We start from the raw sequence: 21,859 nt of genomic DNA on the forward strand, positions 1-21,859 counted from the left end.
TTTACACTTCCCAAACTACTGTTAACCCCCAAATAGCTTTTTATGTTTTAACTTGTCAGATATTAGTCGGACAGCAGTTAATACAGCAAAAGCTTTCTTTCACCCAAAAAATACGTTTCTGTCATGATTTACTCACCTTCATGCTGTCCCAAACCTCTATGACTTTATTTCTTCAAGAGAAAAAAAAAAAAGAAAAAAAATTATATATATATATATATTTAATGTCTCATGTTTTTTTCTTTACGCAATGGAAGTCAAAATGATCCCCCTGGGTTCTTTTGCAGGATTTTCAAAAAAATCTTCATTTGCAGAAGAATGCAAGTCAGAGAGGTTTGGGGAAACAGTTCATAGATATAAACACGACAACAGTTTGGGATGATCTTTCCCTTCAAAGATGCACTACAGAACGTTGGCCTCTCTACCGACATCTGTGGTTGAAACATGAAATTGCAAGTTACACTACCGTTCAAAAGTTTGGGGTTGGTAAGATTTTTTATGCTTTTGAAAGAAGTCTCTTTTGCTCAACAAGGCTGCATTTATTTGAGCAAAAATACAGTAAAAGGCATTTTTTCATAATAATAAATTGCTTTGTTTGGCATAATGTTTCCTCTGGAAATGTTCCAAAATGCAGGTGGACTCAGGTATTTAGGGCCCGAGCACCAATGGTGTGAGGACCCTAGGAATTGCTCTGTTTATAGTCATTGTTTTTCCAGGATAAATTAAAAATGCGCAGGAAAAGATGGAGAAATAAAACAAAAAAGGTTCAATAAAATCAGCTTAACCCAATTCATGTTATCTGTTTAAAAGTAAATTACACATTTCATTAACGTAAACTAGATGTTTAACATCTGCAGATAGTTATGAAATAAGTACACATAAATTGGAAATAGATCCCAAATGTCTAAAAACTGGCAGTGCCATAGTCTCCTGTTCCTGCGGTTATATTAAGAGCCCTGACTAATGATCTGTCCTTTATCTCAGCCATATATTCTCTCGCCTTTTCCTCCACACATCCTCTCGTTTTCATTTCGTTCTCTCGTGCATCTGTCGACCAAAGGATTTGGTTTAGAGATTTCATTTCAGAACGCCATTTACACAAGCCACACAAGCTCCAAAAAATATCTAGATAAATCTACCATAACACATCACACTAAGTCACAGCTTTCCTTCTCTCCCTTTTGGGATTTTTTTTTGGTTAGTATGCTTTTTTGCAAGCCTTTGAAGAAAATGTTAATGATCACAAAAACCTGTGCCAAAGAGCTCGGCAATAAATTCCTTTCCTTCTGATCAAAATTGGAAGAGCCTGACACTGAGTAAACCCGGCTGGAGTCCCAGTCGGTATGATCTATATTTCATTGTCTCAGTAACATCTGTAATTAATCACTCTTCTCAAAATGAACGCAGTCTGTCTTCTCTTCTTTTTTTTATCTAATGGGGTCAGCACTCTCATTTAAACGAAGGAAAATGGAGGGGGAAGAAAAAACAGAGAGTGTATTTGCCTCTCCGCAGATATTTTGATTGGTTTGGGATTGACTGAAAAAGAAATTGAAGCGGCATATTCTTGAGGTGGTAGGGCACAAGACTCTAATTATGCTCTCTTTGTAATTATATTGTTGCATCCAATATAAAACATAAAAAACGCTCTTTATTATTGTTATGTCTTATCATGCAGAAACACTAAATAGCTTCAGGTCGCTTGTACAAACATTAAGATAGCGAAACTATTTCTGTCAATCTGACAAGAGATTTAATTATTAAAATGTTGCACTGTGCACTGTACATTTCGCTAGTTATGGTCTTATCTAGCTCAGTGGAATTTTTTGTAATTAGCTTATTATGGAAACTAGTGTTATAATATTAATTGAATTCCATCATTACTGCAGTATATTATTTTATGTAACAGCTTTCTGGAATACTTAATTCTTATTTGGTCAATCACGCTGTTTAGATATTTCCTAAAAGAGTGGAACAATGCCCGTCCACTTTTTCAGTGGCCTTGGTTCTAGAAGTATTTTTCCTATTCATAAAAATACCCATAGGGATTTAAAAAGAATCCCTCTTTTAATGCTCTCTGGGGCCCACTTATAATGTTATTTTTACATCAAAAAACATCCTAGAAGTAATAAGCTATTTTCTCTCCTGGTTTTGACTCTCTCTTTCAAACACTCCGTTTTGATGGGCGTGTCACAATCAAGAGTTGGAAGTAAACGCCCACTGCTATGATTAGGTAACAAAGATCTAAAGGTTTTTTAAGTTTTCTTTTTCACACTAATCTTTAGATATTTTAATAGAATAAAACGCCACTAACAAAGTGATCTAGCGGATTACCTTAAAAGTCCATATATATATCAGCGTCAGTTGATTTCTGTTAACATGAGATCAGGGTTCCGGTTTGGTCATATGATGTTCTACATATATAGGCCTAGCCTATTCACATCTATTCACAGTTTGGCTTCAGCATACACTATAAATAGTAAATAGTACATATCAAATCTGTTTCAGACAAAGCAATAGTGACACATGGTAAAAACATAGTTACTCACACTTGTCTGTTGCGACATTGCTGTCGGATCCAATATAGTCGGAACTGCGTCATCTTTTATTTTCATGCTGAAAAAGCCTTGAACTGAGTCTTGTTAAAAACGAATCCACAGTAAAATTAAGCAAACAAATGAACAGGGTCTGGAAACTTCGTTAAAATCTTCGTTCTTAATACGATCACAAGGAAGGCAATGCAAAGACTGTTTTTCCACAGCTTGGCAAGCTTTCTTCTACAAGATCTTGTAATCTTCAAAGGCATCTCTTTCATTTTGTTGCTGGAGTAATCCTGTGTTTGCATCTCAGATTTATAGATACATATAAAATAAGATTTATATATAAATATATATATATCTAATATAAATTATTTAGATTCATATATAGCCTAAATAAAATATATGTATTCCTACATGACATGGGTGGATCGGTGGGCGTGGCTAAAGAGGTGATGATAGCAGAGGCGGTCTTTTGCCACACTATTACATCATAATGTGACAAAAATCCAAAACTAGTCGTTAGGGCAGTTTCAATAAAATAAAAATTAAATTAAATAAAGCCTGTTTTTGGACTAACTAGGAAGTTTTGAGTTCTTAAACTTACAGGATATTTTTTTATAGTACAATGACCTCTTATATATTAAATATAAAGGAAAATTAGATTTCTCAATTCATGTCTCCTTTAATGAGGGAAAGAACTACAGTCCCATGAATGCTGGTGGTAAGGTGCTAAAGTATTCTTTTGGAGAGATTTGCTTATCTTGATTCTATGATTGGTGGAGATTTCTCAGCAGAATCATGGGTAATGTAGTTTTTTACCAGGAATTCCAATGAACACAAAACTATTTCTGAACAGAATTTATAAACAAAAGCATATACCATCAATTAACAACGTTGAATTTCACAGTGGGTCTCTCTTTAAAGGTTTGTAAGTTAGTTCGAAATAAATTCCCCTCTGGAGAAAATTAATGGGGATTTACTTCCGGAATCCGACTGTTGCGCACTAAATTTGCCGTTATCCATGTCGACAATATCACATCAAGGACTCACTCTCTCGTTTCATGTACGCTCTAACATAATTTTCTATCATAACTGATTGAGTAGGACATGAAACGTGGATAGAAGATTAATAAACAAAGAGCTTCCTTTGTTCAGTTGAGCTTTTTTCTGCTTTATTTTTTCACCTTCTTCAATGTTTGCTTTCCACATTTAGTTCCCCCCTGCCCAAAGCAGCTCACTCTGACACAAGCGTAAACATCTCTGTGGAGAATTCAGCATTTTAATATTAGAATAATAAAAATCATCACTCAATCACACTATCGCTTTGTGCTTGCATGTCTGTCTCTTTCTCCCTTTATATAAGATTAAGAAAGATGTGAGGAATTTGCTAGGTGAGAGATATTTCCAGGAAACATGCTGCTGGGAAAAGAAGAAGAAAAAAACATGATCAGCAAAATTCTCCATTGAGAATAATAGATAGGCCTAATTAAAAATAAAGTGCAGTTTAAAAGCATTCCATGTTGTCTAAAGTTCCAAGAAGCCTCTTTTGTAATATAGTGATTTCCCATAAACCCTTTGGCAGATATCAGAGATAAAAAGCATCACTTTCAAATGTTTAAATATAGAAATTCAAATCAATTCAATTCAAATAAACAAATACAACATATAATTTGCTTTGTTTTCATTTTGTCTCCCCTTTGCACGCTGATCAAGTTTTCTTAATGAAAACCTGTAATTACTGAGACAGTGGTGTTCCGTTAGATGCTGTAGGTCAGATCAATGCCCTCCCAGCCAAGACAAACACACAATTACACAGACAGATCTCCCATAAATGTCCAAGAACTACAACAGATGGTGGACTTAAGAGACGGTGCAGATTGCTGCATCACAGTGTACTAGATTCTAGATTCATCCTCAAATGCATAAAAACAGCTCCCACTGCAGGAAATAGCACACCGCAAAAGCTGCACAGCACAGCACAGAGCCTTGCAGAACGCCTTGCTAGTAGCTTCTCTATCCTTTGCACAAAAGAAATTCAGCACCATGGACAGGGAATAACCAGCTCACACTAACTGTATCAGCGCCGCCGTGCTGTACGAAGAAATTGGGCACAAAAAGTCACTCGTCAGACACTAAAATACAACTTTTCTACTTGCTGGCAGAGTTTAATTCCAGATGAAGAAAGAAAAATAAAGGAGGAGAAACAAAAAAAATCTGGTTTGACAGCATCCTTCTCTCTTTTCCCAAGACAAAGCTCTCAGTATGGTGTCAAAGCTGCTTCAAACAGAGATTGAACCTGTACAGCATACAAAACAAGCCTGTTCTTGCACCGGCTGTACATTTAGAGATGTGTGCGGAGTGAGGTAATATTTTCTTATTATTTCCTATACTAGCAACCACCAATATTTTATTCAGTCAGGGTTTCTGAGCTGATCTGACAATCTAGATGTGAGCCGCAGAGTGACATGCGAATGGGGGGAAAAAATACACCGTAGTGTTGTTAAGTATAAGAAAAGTACACTGAAAACATACTAAATAGGGACACCTCAAAATTACAATTTTGACTAATAATTATTTTGACTGATATTTTTAATATTAACTGATAAATGGTCACAGATAATAGTTTCGATGTACTTTGCCTTACTGAAACCTGGCTTAAACCAAATGATTATTTCGGTCTAAATGAGTCTAGTCCACCAGGATACTGTTATAAGCATGAGCCCCGTCTGATCGGTCGTGGCGGCGGTGTTGCAACAATCTATAGAGATATTCTTAATGTTACTCAGAAAACAGGTCACAGGTTTAATTCGTTTGAAGTACTTGTGCTAAATGTTACGCTCTTAGATGCAAGAAACAAATCCATATTATCTCTAGCCTTGGCTACCCTATATAGACCTCCAGGGCCCTATGCTGATTTCCTAAAAGAGTTTGCATACTTTCTCTCAGATCTATTGGTCAATGTCGATAAAGCAATAATTGTTGGAGACTTTAACATACACGTAGATAATACAAATGATGCGTTAGGGACTGCGTTTACAGATCTATTAAACTCCTTTGGGGTCACGCAAAACGTCAGTGCTCCCACTCATCGTCTAAATCATACACTAGATTTAATTATATCATATGGAACCAATCCAACTGATATAAATATTATACCGCAAAGTGATGATCTCACTGATCATTACATGGTAACTTGTATAATACGTACTGCTGAAATTTGTCACGTTGCGCAACGTTATCGACCAGGCAGAACAATCCTTCCAACCACTATAGATAGATTCTCAAATAGCTTACCTGATCTATCTCAGCTGCGCAGTGCACCCAAACAAACAGATGAACTAGAGGAAATGACTAGCAGTTTGAGCACCATGTTCTCTAGTACACTAGATATTGTTGCACCAATTAGATTAAAAAAGGTAAGAGAGAAAACTAAAGCACCATGGTACAACAGTGCTACGCATGCAATCAAGAGAGAAACTCGTAACTTAGAGCGTAAATGGAAACAAACTAATTTAGAGGTCTTTAGAATCGCGTGGAAAGACAGTATGTCACGTTATAAAAAGGCTCTAAAAGCAGCAAGAGCTGAGCATCTCCGCAAACTAATAGAAAATAACCAAAATAATCCAAGGTTTTTATTCAACACCGTGGCTAGACTAACAAATAAACAAACATCACCAGAGCAAAATATTCCATTACAATATAGTAGTAATGATTTTATGAATTACTTCAATGAGAAAATAGAAAGCATCCGAAACACAATTGTAAATATACAATCCTCTATGATGTCTTATGATTCAGCCTCAATTATGGCCCCTCTAGAACAACTACACCGCTTTACAACTATAGGACAGGAAGAGCTAAATAAACTTATCATTGCATCGAAACCAACAACATGTTTATTAGATCCAATACCCACTAAACTACTGAAAGAAGTGTTACCTGTAGTCGAAGAGCCTCTTCTTAATATTATTAACTCGTCTTTATTTTTAGGTCATGTTCCAAAAATATTCAAGCTGGCAGTAATAAAACCTCTCATTAAGAAACCGCAATTAGATCCAAATAACTTAGCAAATTACAGACCCATCTCAAATCTTCCATTTATGTCTAAAATACTAGAAAAAATTGTGTTCGCTCAATTGTGCTCTTTCTTACAAGAAAATGATATCTATGAAAAATTCCAGTCGGGATTCAGACCGCATCATAGCACAGAAACTGCGCTAGTTAAAATTACAAATGATTTACTTTTAGCTTCTGACCAAGGCTGTATCTCAATACTAGTTCTACTCGATCTAAGCGCTGCGTTCGACACTATCGATCATAAAATACTCCTGGATCGACTACAAAACTACACTGGTGTTCAGGGACAGGCATTAAGCTGGTTTAGATCTTACTTATCAGACCGTTACCATTTTGTCTGTCTAAATGGGGAAAAATCAAAGATAACGTCAGTAGACTATGGAGTACCGCAAGGATCGGTGTTAGGCCCTCTGCTATTCTCAATATACATGCTGCCACTTGGTAATATTATAAGAAAACATGGAATTAATTTCCACTGTTATGCTGATGACACTCAATTATATATCTCATCACGACCAGATGAAAACACTAACTTATCTAAATTGACAGAGTGTCTAAATGATATAAAATGCTGGATGACGTGTAATTTCCTGCTATTAAATTCAGATAAAACGGAGGTATTACTTATTGGTCCAAAAAACTACCCACAAAATCCCTTACAATACAACTTTAATTTAGAAGGATGTCCTGTTACTTTATCCACTACAGTAAAAGACCTGGGTGTTATACTGGACCGCAACTTGACTTTCGAAAATCATATTTCATATATTACAAGAACAGCCTTTTTCCACCTTAGAAACATTGCTAAGCTACGCAACATGCTATCTGTTTCTGATGCAGAAAAGTTAGTTCATGCATTCATGACCTCGAGACTAGATTACTGTAATGCTTTATTAGCTGGCTGTCCTACATCCTCAATCAACAAGCTACAGTTAGTGCAAAATGCAGCTGCTAGAGTTCTTACTAGATCAAGAAAATATGATCATATAACACCTATTTTATCATCTCTACACTGGTTACCTATTAAGTTACGTATCAATTACAAAGTATTCCTACTGACCTATAAAGCCCTAAATGGTTTAGCTCCTGTGTATTTAACAGACCTTCTATCGCCATACAATCCATCGCGCTCTTTAAGATCACTAAATTCGAGGCTTCTGGTCATTCCTAGGATATCTAAGTCCACTAAAGGAGGGAGGGCGTTCTCGCATTTAGCTCCTAAACTCTGGAATAGCCTTCCTGATATTGTTCGAGACTCAGACTCACTGTCCCAGTTTAAAACTAGATTAAAGACGCATCTCTTTAACCAAGCATTCACTTAATGCTTAACCTTTGATACTACTGCTGAATCAGTTCGAATGCATTAACATTATGAACATCAGCTATGCTAATTATTTCCCATCTGCCTTTCTGCTGTTATCTCGGGACGCTAGTCCCGAGGTAAATAGCGTTCGTCAGCTCCAGTTTGTATCCAGCCTCTCACGGAGACTTCAGATGCCCCAACGCCTGTGAAGAGACGACTCGACGCCTGTGAAGAGACGACTCAAAGCCGGCGATATGTTATGCCATAAATTAATACTTGATTAACTAACTGTATTTTTCTATGTACATTTCCGAAATGCAATTTCTGTAAAGCTGCTTTGAGACAATGTGTATTGTGAAAAGCGCTATACAAATAAATTTGAATTGAATTGAATTGAATTGATAAATGGCAATATTAATAATAAAAATTATTAATTTTTGTCTTTAATAATTAAATAAAAATCCCTTCCCAATTCTACAAGTGAATTTAGGCATCACAACATTATAATGTACAGTATGAAAAATAAATATTCATTCATTCACAAATAAAAATTCATTTAAGAGTGTTATTAAATTTGTTTTTAAAGATCAACCATTGCCATCATCTGACACTTACTTAGAGCCTAATATAATATGAAAAAAAGGAAATGACAATTAATTATTCATTCAATATCCAATATTCATTGATCCTTGAAAATTAATATAATGGCCGCACCAGTATGGTACAGATCAATTTTGCATCCCTACTAGAAAAATGTACTTTGTGTGGTAACATCGAAACAATTTAATTTTATTCAAATAAAAAATGTTCACTGAATAAACCTAAATACACCACCAAAACAAAATCTAAGGATTAGATGACAGCTCTTTAGAGTAACAATTGGCAGTTGCCATTTTGCAGTATAGTATAGTATAGTATAGTATAGTATAGTATAGTATAGTATAGTATAGTGTTCAGGGATTAAATTGGTTCGGGATTAAATTGGTTCAATAAAATAGTGACCTGTGTAAAATCTTATATCTAACGGCTTAACGACTACGTGTGTGGTGTCTAAAGAACCTTTCCATTTTCTCTCTGTCTCTGCCTGTCCCTTTCAAGCACATTCTTATTATTCCTCTTTTCTTAAAAAAAAAACAATCAACTTCAATATATTGAAAGGTTAAAGCACAAACCACAAGCAGCAAATATCACCCAACACCATACCACAGCAATATTGGTCAATATAGAAAGGTATTATCAGTATTAGAAAGGTGTTCGCTGAGGTTTTTCAGAACAATAACATGCCTAGTTCTTAAAGAGAAGCGCATCTAAATGCAAGCCAGTGCAAATTTTTTCATATTTTTCCGCTCTGTGATCAATTTTGGAAAAAGAACAGCATTGACGACAGTGGAACACTTGAACCATGTCCGAGCTGTCCAGCTTTTCAACTAAGTAAAATGACAACTGCCTGCACTATGGTGTCCCTGAATTTCCCAAGGGGCAATGGTTTTGACGGCATGTCTGAGCAGACACATTACAGGCGTGACAGCCAGAGGAAAAGGCCACAGTCTCTGGTAAAAATGCAAATGTCAGAGAGCAACGGCACACACCGTTTGCTGACTAATTGCATCCCATTGAAAATTCTGCAGGTACTTTGTGGCTCATTTACGTGTTGGGAACACATTATCCGTGGTGCGGCGCATTACATTTTCGCATTCAACGCCATATGTCGTGTTCAGAATTCTTAATAACAGTGTTTTGTTAAATGGCTGTTCTGAGAGCATTTTCCAGAAGTAATTATTAATCTCATAATGATGGCACTTTATGTTAGGAGCATTCCCATAAAAAAGTCAAACAATACTCTCAAAGAAAGTAACTGCTGGTTAGTTAGATTGCATCAACCATTAAACATAAGCTGTCATTTCACATTTGCCCATTTCTCTCTGTTCATGGTCTCTTGGTTAAATGCCACTTTGTCTTGGCGAGGCACATGAGCACTATGTAGCAGAGCAGCTGACTGCCCCTGCGATCGCATTCTCTGCATACAGGATCAGTTGGCCAAGCCGTCTGTGGGATTGGGTAGCAGAGGCGTATAATGAGGGTTACTGGAGTGGCATTGAGAGGATTATCTCTCCTCATACTTTGGACAAAAGCTTTGTGAATTATCACTGAGGAAAGGTGGTTAGGAAGCTGCTCTCTTTGACAAGCAGGTCTGTATGCTAGAAGCAGAAATGCCGTTATAAACGTCCAACTGTGTAAATGATGGATGGCCTGTGAGGGATGGAATCTGCCAAGTACAACATTAGCAAAAAATAAACAGGGGCAGCGTGATAAGAGCAGATCCGGGGCTCTGACGTTACCCTCCTTTCACATGCGTGTCCTTGGACTTTCAGCTTGTAGACTGGCCAATTTCAAGAGAAGCTGGACCAATAGCAAAACCATTTTGTGAGCAACAATCAGAAAACAATCAGGCACACACTTTCATACTTTAGACACTCCATTACTTTAATGTTTACTGTAGCTCTTTGTGATTAAAATGGGAATATGTGTTTAGATGGCTCTAAGTAGAGGTTTGTGATTGCATTTCATACATTGAGACGAGAAATTATAAAAGCAAAAAAAGATCATGCGAATGAGGAATTCAACAAAAAGTCAAATCGGGGGATGATGGATCATCTCTTTCCAGGTTTGGCTTTATTCAAGGTTTTTACAGTATGACGCCAAAAAAGGTATTTTTCACCCTTACGCAATGCTGCGTAACTAGGTTAAGCCAGCTTATGCATGGTGAATAGGTGTATCTAACTGATGCCCTCCCATGGACACTCAGGGGACTGGAGACTGCAGAGGATGCTATAAGATTGCTGCACAGATTCTCTGCTTCCTCTCCTCCAGGTATGTGGGTGACCTGACAGAGTCTTTCGCAAATTGACTGTGTCAATATTGTGCAATCTCTGACAAATTTCACACTGTTATTTTCTAGTTTCTAGCATAAGGTCTCGTTTGAAACACTTTGTTCTATGGAATCTATTTTGAAGCATATTATAAGCATTTGGATACAGTGCTGTGTGTGTGTGTGTGTGTGTGTGTGTGTGTGTGTGTGTGTGTGTGTGTGTGTGTGTGTGTGTGTGTGTGTGTGTGTGTGTGTGTGTGTGTGTGTGTGTGTGTGTGTGTGTGTGTGTGTGTTGGGTGTGATGGTGTGTGTGTGGGTGTGTGCTGCAGAGGCCAAAATCTGCATGTCTGCAACTCAAAATGGTACAGTTTGCAGAACTTGGCTTAGTTTAGCACTCTTTATTGAATTCATGGGTTATTTTTTCAAGGAAGGCTAAACCAGAGGCATAATCATTATACACTGATTTAACATGATGTCTAACAATAATAATTGCAACACTGAAATCTAAGAATAAATATATGCACATATCTGTCTTTGCCTATGTGAGATAGACCATGGAAAGGTAGCCTACGTCCCTAGACATGATCAATAGTTCCCAATCTTTTACATGTTTTGACCTTTAGCTTGGTCCATAAAACCATTCAATAAGTCCAGATAAAGACAATCTACTCAATTTGAAAATACAGATTCAACAAAGCACTTAACAGTTATACAATAACTGCAGTATCTCTATTGCTGATAGACAATTTTTAGTTAAATAAAAAATATCTCAGAAGTTTTTGATGCAAACGAGTTAAAAGCCAAGACCGCACGCCCTGCATTCATACGAATAATTTGCTTCACGTTTACCAACATTGCAAAGTCTGGAAACAGCAGTTGATCCTTTTCCTTCTAATGTAAATCTATGTATTTTAGATAAATAAAACTGTGATATAAAAATACTCATTTACAACATTGCTGGCTGCTCTTATGAAGGCACTTTAAAAAAATCTGAACAAGGGATTTCCTCCAGAGCAACTTGAGAGAAAACCGTACCATCTTATATCACATTAATTCTTTTTCCACCTTACCATTTTCATTTTGGATATGCAGTCTTATATCTCACATGTCTTAGAATTGATATGACCTCTCCAGCATATCAATGTAATCCATCTTTGTTTTGAGTCTAGCCCTCAGCTCAGGGTAATCACTTTGGGTTTGATTAGGACATCCTGTCCTTGTCCCTGTGGTTGTGATCTTTTGCTTTTGTCTGGCATCCTGTTTGGCATGTGGATACTCTAAGGGAGGATGCATGTGTCTGTCGGGCAGGTTGCTAAACTGAGGAGTTGTGCCAAAAAGACTGTCCACTAATCCCACCTTGGGCGTGGGACCTTGGCTATCAATGACAGTCGGACAGAGTATTCCGTTTTCATGAAAGCCGGCAATGTCACCACACGGTGGGCCGACGCTGACAATAGTGTTAATGGGGGAGCTGGAGATGGCCATGGTCCACTCCTTTTCCTTCTCCACCAGCGTTCTGTAGTGCGACCCGCTCTCTTTTGTCTCTGAGAATGGATGCCTCTGCCCCGACTCCTCCTGTCCGCTTTTGTAAACGGGGTTGCTGCACATGTGCGAAGAGGGAGCACCAATGCTATCGTACACGTGATTGGAAGGTGGAGTTTCTGGTAAGGTTGGTGACTGTTCTGTGAATATTCCACATTCCATCTGAATGCCTGCCAGGCCCACTTCCCCTTGCTTCCTAAAGGGAAGCTTTTCACGCTTTTTAAGAGCATATGCGCAAAGAGCTGCAGCAGCAAAGAAGGCAGACACGAACAGAACCAGCAGGCTGAGAATGAGAACAGAGAGGGGTATGGCACCTTTTGGCGGGTGCGGCCCCACCTCGGGATACGTAGTGATAAGCCCACTATCTGATTCGGCAGGAGACAGTGAGGACTGTCGGAGCTCAGGGCAAATCACTTCAGAATTCAGAGAGCGTAAATCTTTTCCTGAGACCAGCTGGGGGGTCTTACACACCACTTCTCCGACTATGACCACTAAGCTCAGCGTGTCCAGCCACTCTTTGAGAGGGATGATGTCACAGGAGCAGTCCCAGGGGTTCTGATTTAGGTCGATCTGGACTACAGCATGCAAGTGTTCTAGAACACCGCTGACTGGGAGGCAATGAAAGTAGTTGTTCCGCAGGTTCAAGCGTGTCAGCGAGGTACCTGCAAACGTTCCCACGGGCAATGTTCGCAAGAGGTTGTTGTTGAGAAAGACAAGCTGCAGGGAGGGCATTAAACTGAAGGCAGCCGGCTGGATTTCTCGTATCTCATTGTACTCAAAATACAAATACTCAAGGCTGTGCAAACCATGGAACATATCAAGAGTTAACTTCACAATACTATTACCGTTCAGGTAAAGGCTTCTCAAATTAGGGAGATTAACAAAAGCCCCCTCTTGAACGTAAAATATCTGATTGTTTCCCAAGTGCAATAAATCAAGACTGGAGAAATTCCAAAAATCAGACTTGTATATTCTCTGAATGAGATTGCCACTTAAGTACAGCTTCTTGGCGTTCAAGGGTCGAGGCATCAACTCAGAAATGTTCCGAAACCCATTCTCCTTACAGTTGACTGTCAAACCAAGGTCATTAATATGCAAGTTACAGGTACATCCAATGGGGCAAATGATAGGTATAGGCGGACGTGTTTGGTATCCGGCTACAGGCGGCTGATTAGGGAACACACTGCGTGGTGTTGGTGGTGTCTTTGAGGGCCTAAGTCTTTTTGTTGGCTTTGGAGGTCTTTCTCTTTGTTCCACAGAGGAGACAGTGTTTTGATTAGGGGAGACTATAGATGAAGGCTTTGTAGGCCTCGCCCTCCCTGTATAGAATGGTAAGTGTAGGACGGCTAGGATTGACTCAATCTCGCCTTCGTTTAATAAGGGACAAAGCTCACTGCGTTTGATCTCTCTGAGGTCCTTTCCGTGGAGGTGGAAAGGGTACTCGCACGTGATCTCGCCAACAACTGCAGTGTAAGGAATCCGCTCCAACCAGGCCTTGAGCTGGATGATATCGCAGACACAGTTCCAAGGGTTCTCCTCCAGCTGGATCTCCATAAGACTGCGACCGATATATTCCAAAATCCCTTTATAAGCCAACGTCTTTAGTCGGTTGCCTCTCAAGTCAAGGTGCGTCAGAGAGACAGATCTGAAAAGAAACGCCGGCAGCATGGGTATTAAATTGTCATTAAGGATGAGCACTCTGAGTTTGTGGAGATTTCGGAACGCCCCACTGTCTATTCTCTTGATAACATTATAGTCTGCCTGAAGGTATTCTAAACTCTCCAGTCCAAGAAATGTGTCATTCCGGAACACTTCCAGCTTGTTTTCGTGAAGGTACAACCTCTTCAGGGAGCTCAAACCATTGAAAGCCCCAACATGGATGTCCTGCAGGGCATTATTGCCCAGATTAATGGCCACTGCATTGTTCAAGTGCAAAAAACTGTTGAAGTAGAGCTTCCGTAACGAGTTTTTCTGCAGGTAGAGCTTGAATGGTCTAAGCCATGACTGTGAGACTTGGCTAATATTTGTAAATCCTTTGCTTTCACAATGAACGTGAAACAGGCCTTCCTTCACTTCACAGTAGCAGGGCTCAAAGCAAGGTTCATCTATTTCTTCTGAATCATCAAGTAGAGGGATAGGTGTCGTCCATCCAAGTGCAATTGTGCTTAGCAGTGTAACCCACAACATGCTTTCACCAAATGCAGGCAAGTGCATAGCCTCAAGAGCTCCTTCACTGCACTGAAAAAAATACAACAGTTTTAGTGGCGTGAATACATAGAGGATGATGAACAACTGCTCAATTCAAATGATGTTGACTTTTGACAAGTTAGTTGTGATAATACTGAAGAATAGGGAAGGCTATCATCTATACTGTATGACGGAGCATAATGCAGCTTAGCAGCTTTGACTGCAGCTTTTTACTGCAAACAATATAGTCAAAATAAAAAATAAAGGCTTCAATTACCAATGTCAGCAAATGCACCAGAGCTCAAAACTGACTTAAAAGTATGCCTGCTGCATTTACTAAAGTGATATTGAGAAGATGCAAAATGTTACATAATCCATTTAAAGGCAAAATGCTTCTCTAGAGGTTTCGATTTAGTTTCTAAATCAACTAATGACTCTAGAATATCAATTTGACCTCCATGGAAAATATTTCTTTCTCCCCTCCTCCATGAGCACCTATTAGCTAATGTGCACAGCAGGGCACTTAGGAATGTGATGTTAATAAGACCTAGGTTCTATTGATTGCTGAAGGGGTATGTGCATACAGGTCATTGAAATAATGTAGCTCCCTCAGGCCGCCACTAATGCATGCAAAGCATATTATTGCAAGCAAAATCTTTAGGGTAACTGAAAAAAACAATGTTCTTGCAGTTACAGTACTTTGAGGTAAAGTATGATAAGAAAAATAATATTCTTATTTGGCAAATCCATGTAAACCCAAAAAGATAAATTAAAAAAATTAAGACAAAGTTAAACTGTATAAAATAAAATTTAAAAAGCCCATAAAATCGCATTGCTCTCTTGACAGAACAGACCCAACGATCAGATCCAGCTTTGAACTGAGTAGGTATGCAATACAAGACATAAGGAAACCATTCAAGCACTGCATGAAAAAGCTGAACTTATGGAAGCTAAACACAATGTATTCTCCATTAGCTTACCAAGAGCGATTCATGCCATTATATTAGGCTGTCAGATATATAATTAACACATAATGATAATCCAGTGCGCTAAAATGCAATCTATTAGCATTCCCCTTTGTCTGGCTTTACCACCGCCCGCGTCCGGATCCATAGCAGAGGCATTAACTGAGCAGAAATGTGCGCTACTCACTCAGGTTGCTGCAGTGGAATTAAAAGAGCAGAAGATTGAGCACTTTAAATAATGTTGCTTCTTGCCATGTCACCACCGTTGAGCCGCTTCTTCTTCTTCTCTCCGGTCTCGTGGTGGAAGCAAATAGGAGAGCCGAAGACGTGACAGGACTGCAATGTCTCACAAAGGTTTGCTTTAGGATGCAGGTCCGCTCCCCTGACGAGCGCTCAACAGTGAAGACAGCGAAGGCTGCAGTTCAGCACCACTGTGAGGACTGATGTTGAGCGAGATCTTAGTACATTTCGGTTGGAAACAGTAACAAAAAATAACCCGGTTCAAGTTGGCATGGAAATAAAATCACAGGATGGCGCTTCCTCGGACTTCGGTTTCCAAGTGAAATATTTTGCATCGAGCGCGCGCGCCCGCCCGCCTGCAGCCCTGCTATGAAACGCTCCAAAATATGCGCGAGATGATGAGAATAATATGAACGCAGCAGTCGGTGCGCGACACACCGTTTCAGATTTACCTTGGCTTTTAAACCCGATTTAATGTGTTACGCTCGTTCTCATGAGACATATTTGTGAGTTTTCCATTGATTTACGAGAGAAAGTAGGCTAGTTGAGTTTGTTTGTACCCAGAATATACGTAACGCTGGTGACGGGTCATTTAGGCCACTTTACTCGAATTATTAAATAAAACTGCAACTTCCCAGAGCGATACGGCTTATTGTGTTACTTATTCATCATCCTTCATGATGTAGGCCCCTAACAATTTAATGAAACCTTAATTTGGTTACCATGGAAACATACTGCCATCTGCTACTGCACACCAGTGTGGTGCTTCATACATGGGCATGTTGCTTATTTTGGAATTGAGAATGAACAATGTTGACTTTATGCCCACTTTTGCTGATTTCTCATATGGCTGATTAATTATCTTATAAATCACCAGTTAATTACTTCATAATGAGTTTGTCATTTGACAGTGGTATGCATGGATAAATAAATGCTTAATAAATACCAGCCTGCAATCTTCAAACCCTTTATGTATTAAAAGCAAAGCAAACTAACTTCTCATACATCCAAAATAATATTCTGAACACATAGGCATATCGACTTTAGTTTTCCCTTTATTGTGAATTTCCCACAGGTAACAGAGAATCTAAGCTAAAGCTAGTTAATACTCTGTCTCAGCAGCTCTCTGTGCCTTTGAGCATTAAAGCATTTTCCTGAAGATCCTTAAAAAAAACAAAATCTTTAATTCTGTCACACAGATCAGGGCTGCAGATCTGAACATGTTCCAGTGAATTAGCTTGTGACAGCAGCTTCCCTTTTCTTCAAAAGCCTGTTAAAGGTGATTAAAGCAGTGTTTCTCCATCACATAGCTGAAAGATTATTGACCAGAGACCTTAGAAGAGAAACAAAAAAACTAAGAATTGATTAGGAATTGTGGGGTTGTAATTATGATCGCTATTAAAGATATGTGGTGTAGGGCACACGGCGATGAGGTGATTGACAGGATAGTAATGGAGAATCAGAGAAACCCCAACCGTCTCTGAAAACTAATGCCATATTCTAAACGCATATTTGAACCCCCTTCAAAGAAAACAATTAAATCTCCATTCCATAATATTATAATAGCCAAGTCATGCTTTCCACTGATCAATTTAAGCAAGTAATTATATGTAATTAATATAATTACAAAAGATTATCTTTGTTTGAAGAATGATTGTATTAAGGATTTACATGATTTTAACCACCTTAATCAACAAATCATTTAAAGCACTCTCGTTAAATTATGAATCCCTCTCACATGAAACCAACAAAGACTGTTTGACAAAACCAACTGTCTCAATTTGCCACTGAAGAGACACAATTAGAGGTGTAATTTTTTTCAGAAGAAAAATAAATCACGAGATGTAATCTAGTGGTCAGGCCATTTGACGCTCATTTAGCCTGGAGCTGGTCATTAATTATCCAGCTTTAGAAAAAGAAGATGAAGGGCGTAGCTGACGCTGAGGAGCAGGAGAGGGAGCTATCTGGATCCACAGGTGCTTTAACCATTTAGTGAGGTGCTCCTCATGGATAGCACAGAGCAATGACCCCTCTCCTCACACCTCCACCAAGGACGGCCGGCCTAGAGCAATAACCAGTGTTAGGCTAATTAAACTACCCTCCCATTTTAATTAGGATATAAATCAGTTGCCATGGGAACCTGTCCTTTGGAGTCCCCATGTAAACTCCTGATGGATTAAGTGCTGTGGATGAAGGGTGCTATATTTCAGAAGCCATGCAGGAGAATGGCAGTGTCCGTACAGACAGGTGGACTAACATATAAATGATAAAAAATATGAATTTTAATTTTTGTTTTGTTTTTTAGATTACGATATAAACAGCTGTTTATCATATAAAAATGTATATTTAATATTGCATACTAAAATTTACAAAACAATCAGCCTATAGCAACAAGGTGAACACTGCAGCAAAATTACAGTATATTAATACTGAGGTGCCAGTTATGAGATGTAGCGTTGCCATGGACGATGGCGAATAGTAGGAAAAATCTGACCACTGAATACTTTGGTTGACCAATTAGAATCTTTTGTTAAATCTTTTCATATAAGACCATTCAGGACCATTCCGTAGGTTGACTATAAGTATATAGCACATTAGCTTAAATCATCTATCATTATGTGTATGTTCGTCCATTAAAAAGCAGCATTAAGTTCTAAAGCATTTATGTAGCCATTTAGATCATATTTTAAAATCAACGGTGATGACAAATTGTCAGAAACTGTTCCATTTTACCTGTATTGACCCTAAACGTTGCACTTTATTATTAGTACTATTATTATTATTGTGTTATATTATTCATTTTGAATGGGCTTATTTATTTTGCTTGGAAATTATTAATATTTCAGGGATAGTTCACCCAAAAATGAAAATTCTGTCATAACTTACTCACCCTCAAATTTTTCCAAACCTGTATGAGTTTCTTTCTTCTGTTGAACACAGAAGAAGATATTTTAAAGAATGTTGGTAATCAAACAGTTGACGGTGGCCATTGACTTCCATAGTTGGGGGAAAAAACACTATGGAAGTTAATGGGTTCCGTAGTAGACTGTCTGGTTACCAACATTCAGGTTTGGAAAGACATGAGGGCGAGTAACTGATGACAGAATTTCAATTTTTGGGTGAACTATCCCTTTAATTTTCAGTCTGATTTGTTTGTCGGTTTTGAGTGTTGTTCTGGCCTAGCATGCCCCTGTCAATAGTATCTTGTTAAAAATTGAAACACACCACACCCAAACTTTGTGTGGCGACAAAGCATTGCACAAAACAGGAGGAGTGCTCCAAGGGAAATCACCTCTTATCATGTAAAGAATCATACTTGAAATGCTAAAAAAAAAATACATCAAAGCAGCGATAATAAATGAAGCAGAAAATATGCCATGACGAGAGCTCCCCCTACTGACGGAGAGAGTTGCAGTCATTCACTACTAAACAATGCAAACGCGTTCACGGGGATGTAGGCCTAATACCCACACAGGATTATACAGGGAGGGAATCAAATGATTATGATTATCTCCACTCGGAGAGCCTTCAAATCGTAAATATAGAAACAATTAACCAGAATTAAATGACTAAGAGCAGATTACCTGTTTTAAACATCAGCAAATAAGAACTTTGCAAGAAAAAACGTCAATTTAGGCTATTTCACTCTCAGCAGGGTCTAACTCATTAAACACAACACATAACGCTCAAGCACAAACCAGCAGGTCTAATCCACAATAGCAGCATTTATGTGATATGCTACAAAACACTGTGCAATGTGCATAACCTACTCTAAACATGTGATAGTCTTATAATGATAGTATTTTACCAGCATACTCTTCCACATCTGGTTGTCATGGATGCAGCATACAAGCATATAAGGTAATTAAATGGAGAGGAATGGAGGTTCAAAAGAACAATTAAGCTGTGCCTGTGCTGTGCACTTTTATTAGTTTACTGAACATTCAATATAGGCTGGTCAGCAATCTGATATTGAAACCAATTCAAATAGGCCTAAATTGGCCTTTTCTCTACACAAGATTTTATTATACTAGATTAATTATAATAGATTTTATTATACTATTATTTCATATGCCAGGGTTTACTGGTATAGAGGCTTGACAAAAATTATGTTTTTATAGTCAAGACAATCTTAAACATACAGTGGTGGGCAGAATTAATGGCACCCCTGGTAAATATGATCAAAAATGCCCTACGGGGGGTCACATTATGAAATAAATCCTTTTCTCCAAAACACGCTGGCCATAATTATTGGCTCCCTGTTATTATTCCCTTTGCCAAGTTAACAGTTCTGAGTCGTCTTCTATAATGCCTGATGAGTTTGGAGAACAACTGACAAGAGATCAGAGACCCTACCTCCATACAGTATCTCTCCAGATCCTTCAGATGCACAAGTTCATGTTGGTGCTTCCTCTCTTCAGTTCACCCCACTTATTTTCTACATGGTTCAGTTTAGGGGACTGAGACGGTCATGGCAGAAGCTTCATTTTGTGGTGATTTTGATGTTTGTTTTGGATCGTTGTCCTGATGGAAGAAGATCCAACCACGGCCCATTATAAGATTTCTAGCAGAGGCAGTCAGGTTTTGATTTTTTATCTGTTGTTATTTGCTAGAATCCATAATACCATGTATCTGAACAAGATGTCCAGGACATCCAGCAAAAAAATAGGCCCACAACATATAAGATCCAGCAGTATATTTAACCGTATGGGGTACTTTTTATCCCTGTTTGCACCAATCACATCTGGTGGGTTTGCTGCCAAAAGCCATTTTTTTTGTTTCATCTGACCATAGAATCCAGTCCCTTTTGAAGTTCCAGTCGTGTCTGACAACTGAATATGCTGGAGTTTGTTTTTTGGCAAGGAGGATTTTTCTTGAAACCCTCCAAAACAACATGTGGTGATGTAGGTGCTGTTTGATATATTTTTTTAGGCTTTCTGTCCCCCAAGACTGAAGTAATCTCTGCAATTCTCAATCTGTGATCCTTGGAGAGTCTTTGGACACTCAGACTTTCCTCATTACCGTGCATTAAGACAATATAGACACTGGTCCTCTTCCTGGCAGATTCGTAACATCTTTAGTTGATTGGAACTTCTTAATTATTGCCCTGGTCAAATGGGGATTTTCAATTCTTTGCGATTTTCTTACAGCCACTATCTATTTTTTAATGCTTCCGATGCACATCAGAATTATATTCTTTAGTTTTACTCATTGTGATGGATGATTAAGGGAATTTGGCCTTTGTGTGTCCTCATATTTAAACTCATATGAAACAAGAAGTCAATAGCTAGACAATGTTCCTGTTCCGTCACTCTGGTGTGCTAAAAAAAAAGGTAAATATCAATGTGAATATACTTCAGGATATTTTCAATTATTTTACTTCAATGAAAGTTTCGATTTTTGCAAATTTTTTGAATAAAAGATCAAAAGGATAAGCAATGAAGATTTATTTTTTACAGGTATTTTTGATCATATTTACCAGGGGTGCCGTTAATTCTGACCACCACTGTATCATTATTACAGTTCTTGTAAAGGTCATATGAAGTATGTGTTTGGGATAGTTCACGCATAACATGTCCATGAACTTTTATTATAACAAAAAGAATATAAGCTTAAAATGTATATAAACTCATAAGGGAGGGTGTGTATTTATATGCCATCAATGCATCTTCAGTTATGCTTAGTATTACCAATTATGTAGGCTACACTTCCTTTTCTTCAAGGTAATTTTTTTGGATCACCATCCGTCCATCCATCCACACACCCACAAAACCATCTCTAAAAGTTTGTAAAACGTTTGTAATTTTAAATAAGTCCAAAATCACTGTGCATGTACAGTATAGATACATAAGTTACTTAACTCACAAATAAAAATATTATTTGGGTATGGGGCGATTGGATTATGTTCTCTGGCATTTATTATATAAAAAAGAAACAAAAATAGACATCGTATCATCACAAAAGTTTCGTAATCGATGATGGAAATCCGAATGTAGTCTAAGTATCCACATTTACCCATAGACAACAACACACCACCGTATGGAATGATGATGAGACAGATGAAACAGATTTATTCACCCAGGCAAAAACTTTGGCCAATCACAGACTCGCGTTTTACTACGTCAATGATCTTTGACGAATC

At 38.1% G+C, this 21,859-nt stretch overlaps 1 protein-coding gene across 1 annotated transcript; it reads right to left on the reverse strand.

Annotated features, from left to right (window-relative positions):
* Positions 1 to 10,377: 10,377 nt before the first annotated feature.
* On the reverse strand, positions 10,378 to 16,034 carry slitrk3b (SLIT and NTRK-like family, member 3b). Its single transcript, XM_077231988.1, has 2 exons — positions 15,665 to 16,034; positions 10,378 to 14,563 (listed from the first exon to the last, which is right to left on the reverse strand). Exon 2 carries the CDS (start codon positions 14,537 to 14,539, stop codon positions 11,894 to 11,896), a length of 2,646 nt encoding a protein of 881 aa, XP_077088103.1. The 5' UTR covers positions 14,540 to 14,563; positions 15,665 to 16,034; the 3' UTR covers positions 10,378 to 11,893.
* Positions 16,035 to 21,859: the final 5,825 nt, after the last annotated feature.

The sequence above is a fragment of the Siphateles boraxobius genome, unplaced genomic scaffold (genome assembly GCF_051911475.1).
Source record: "Siphateles boraxobius isolate OS27281-9 unplaced genomic scaffold, OSU_SipBor_1 1, whole genome shotgun sequence".
In the NCBI taxonomy this organism is placed as follows: Eukaryota; Metazoa; Chordata; class Actinopteri; order Cypriniformes; family Leuciscidae; genus Siphateles; species Siphateles boraxobius.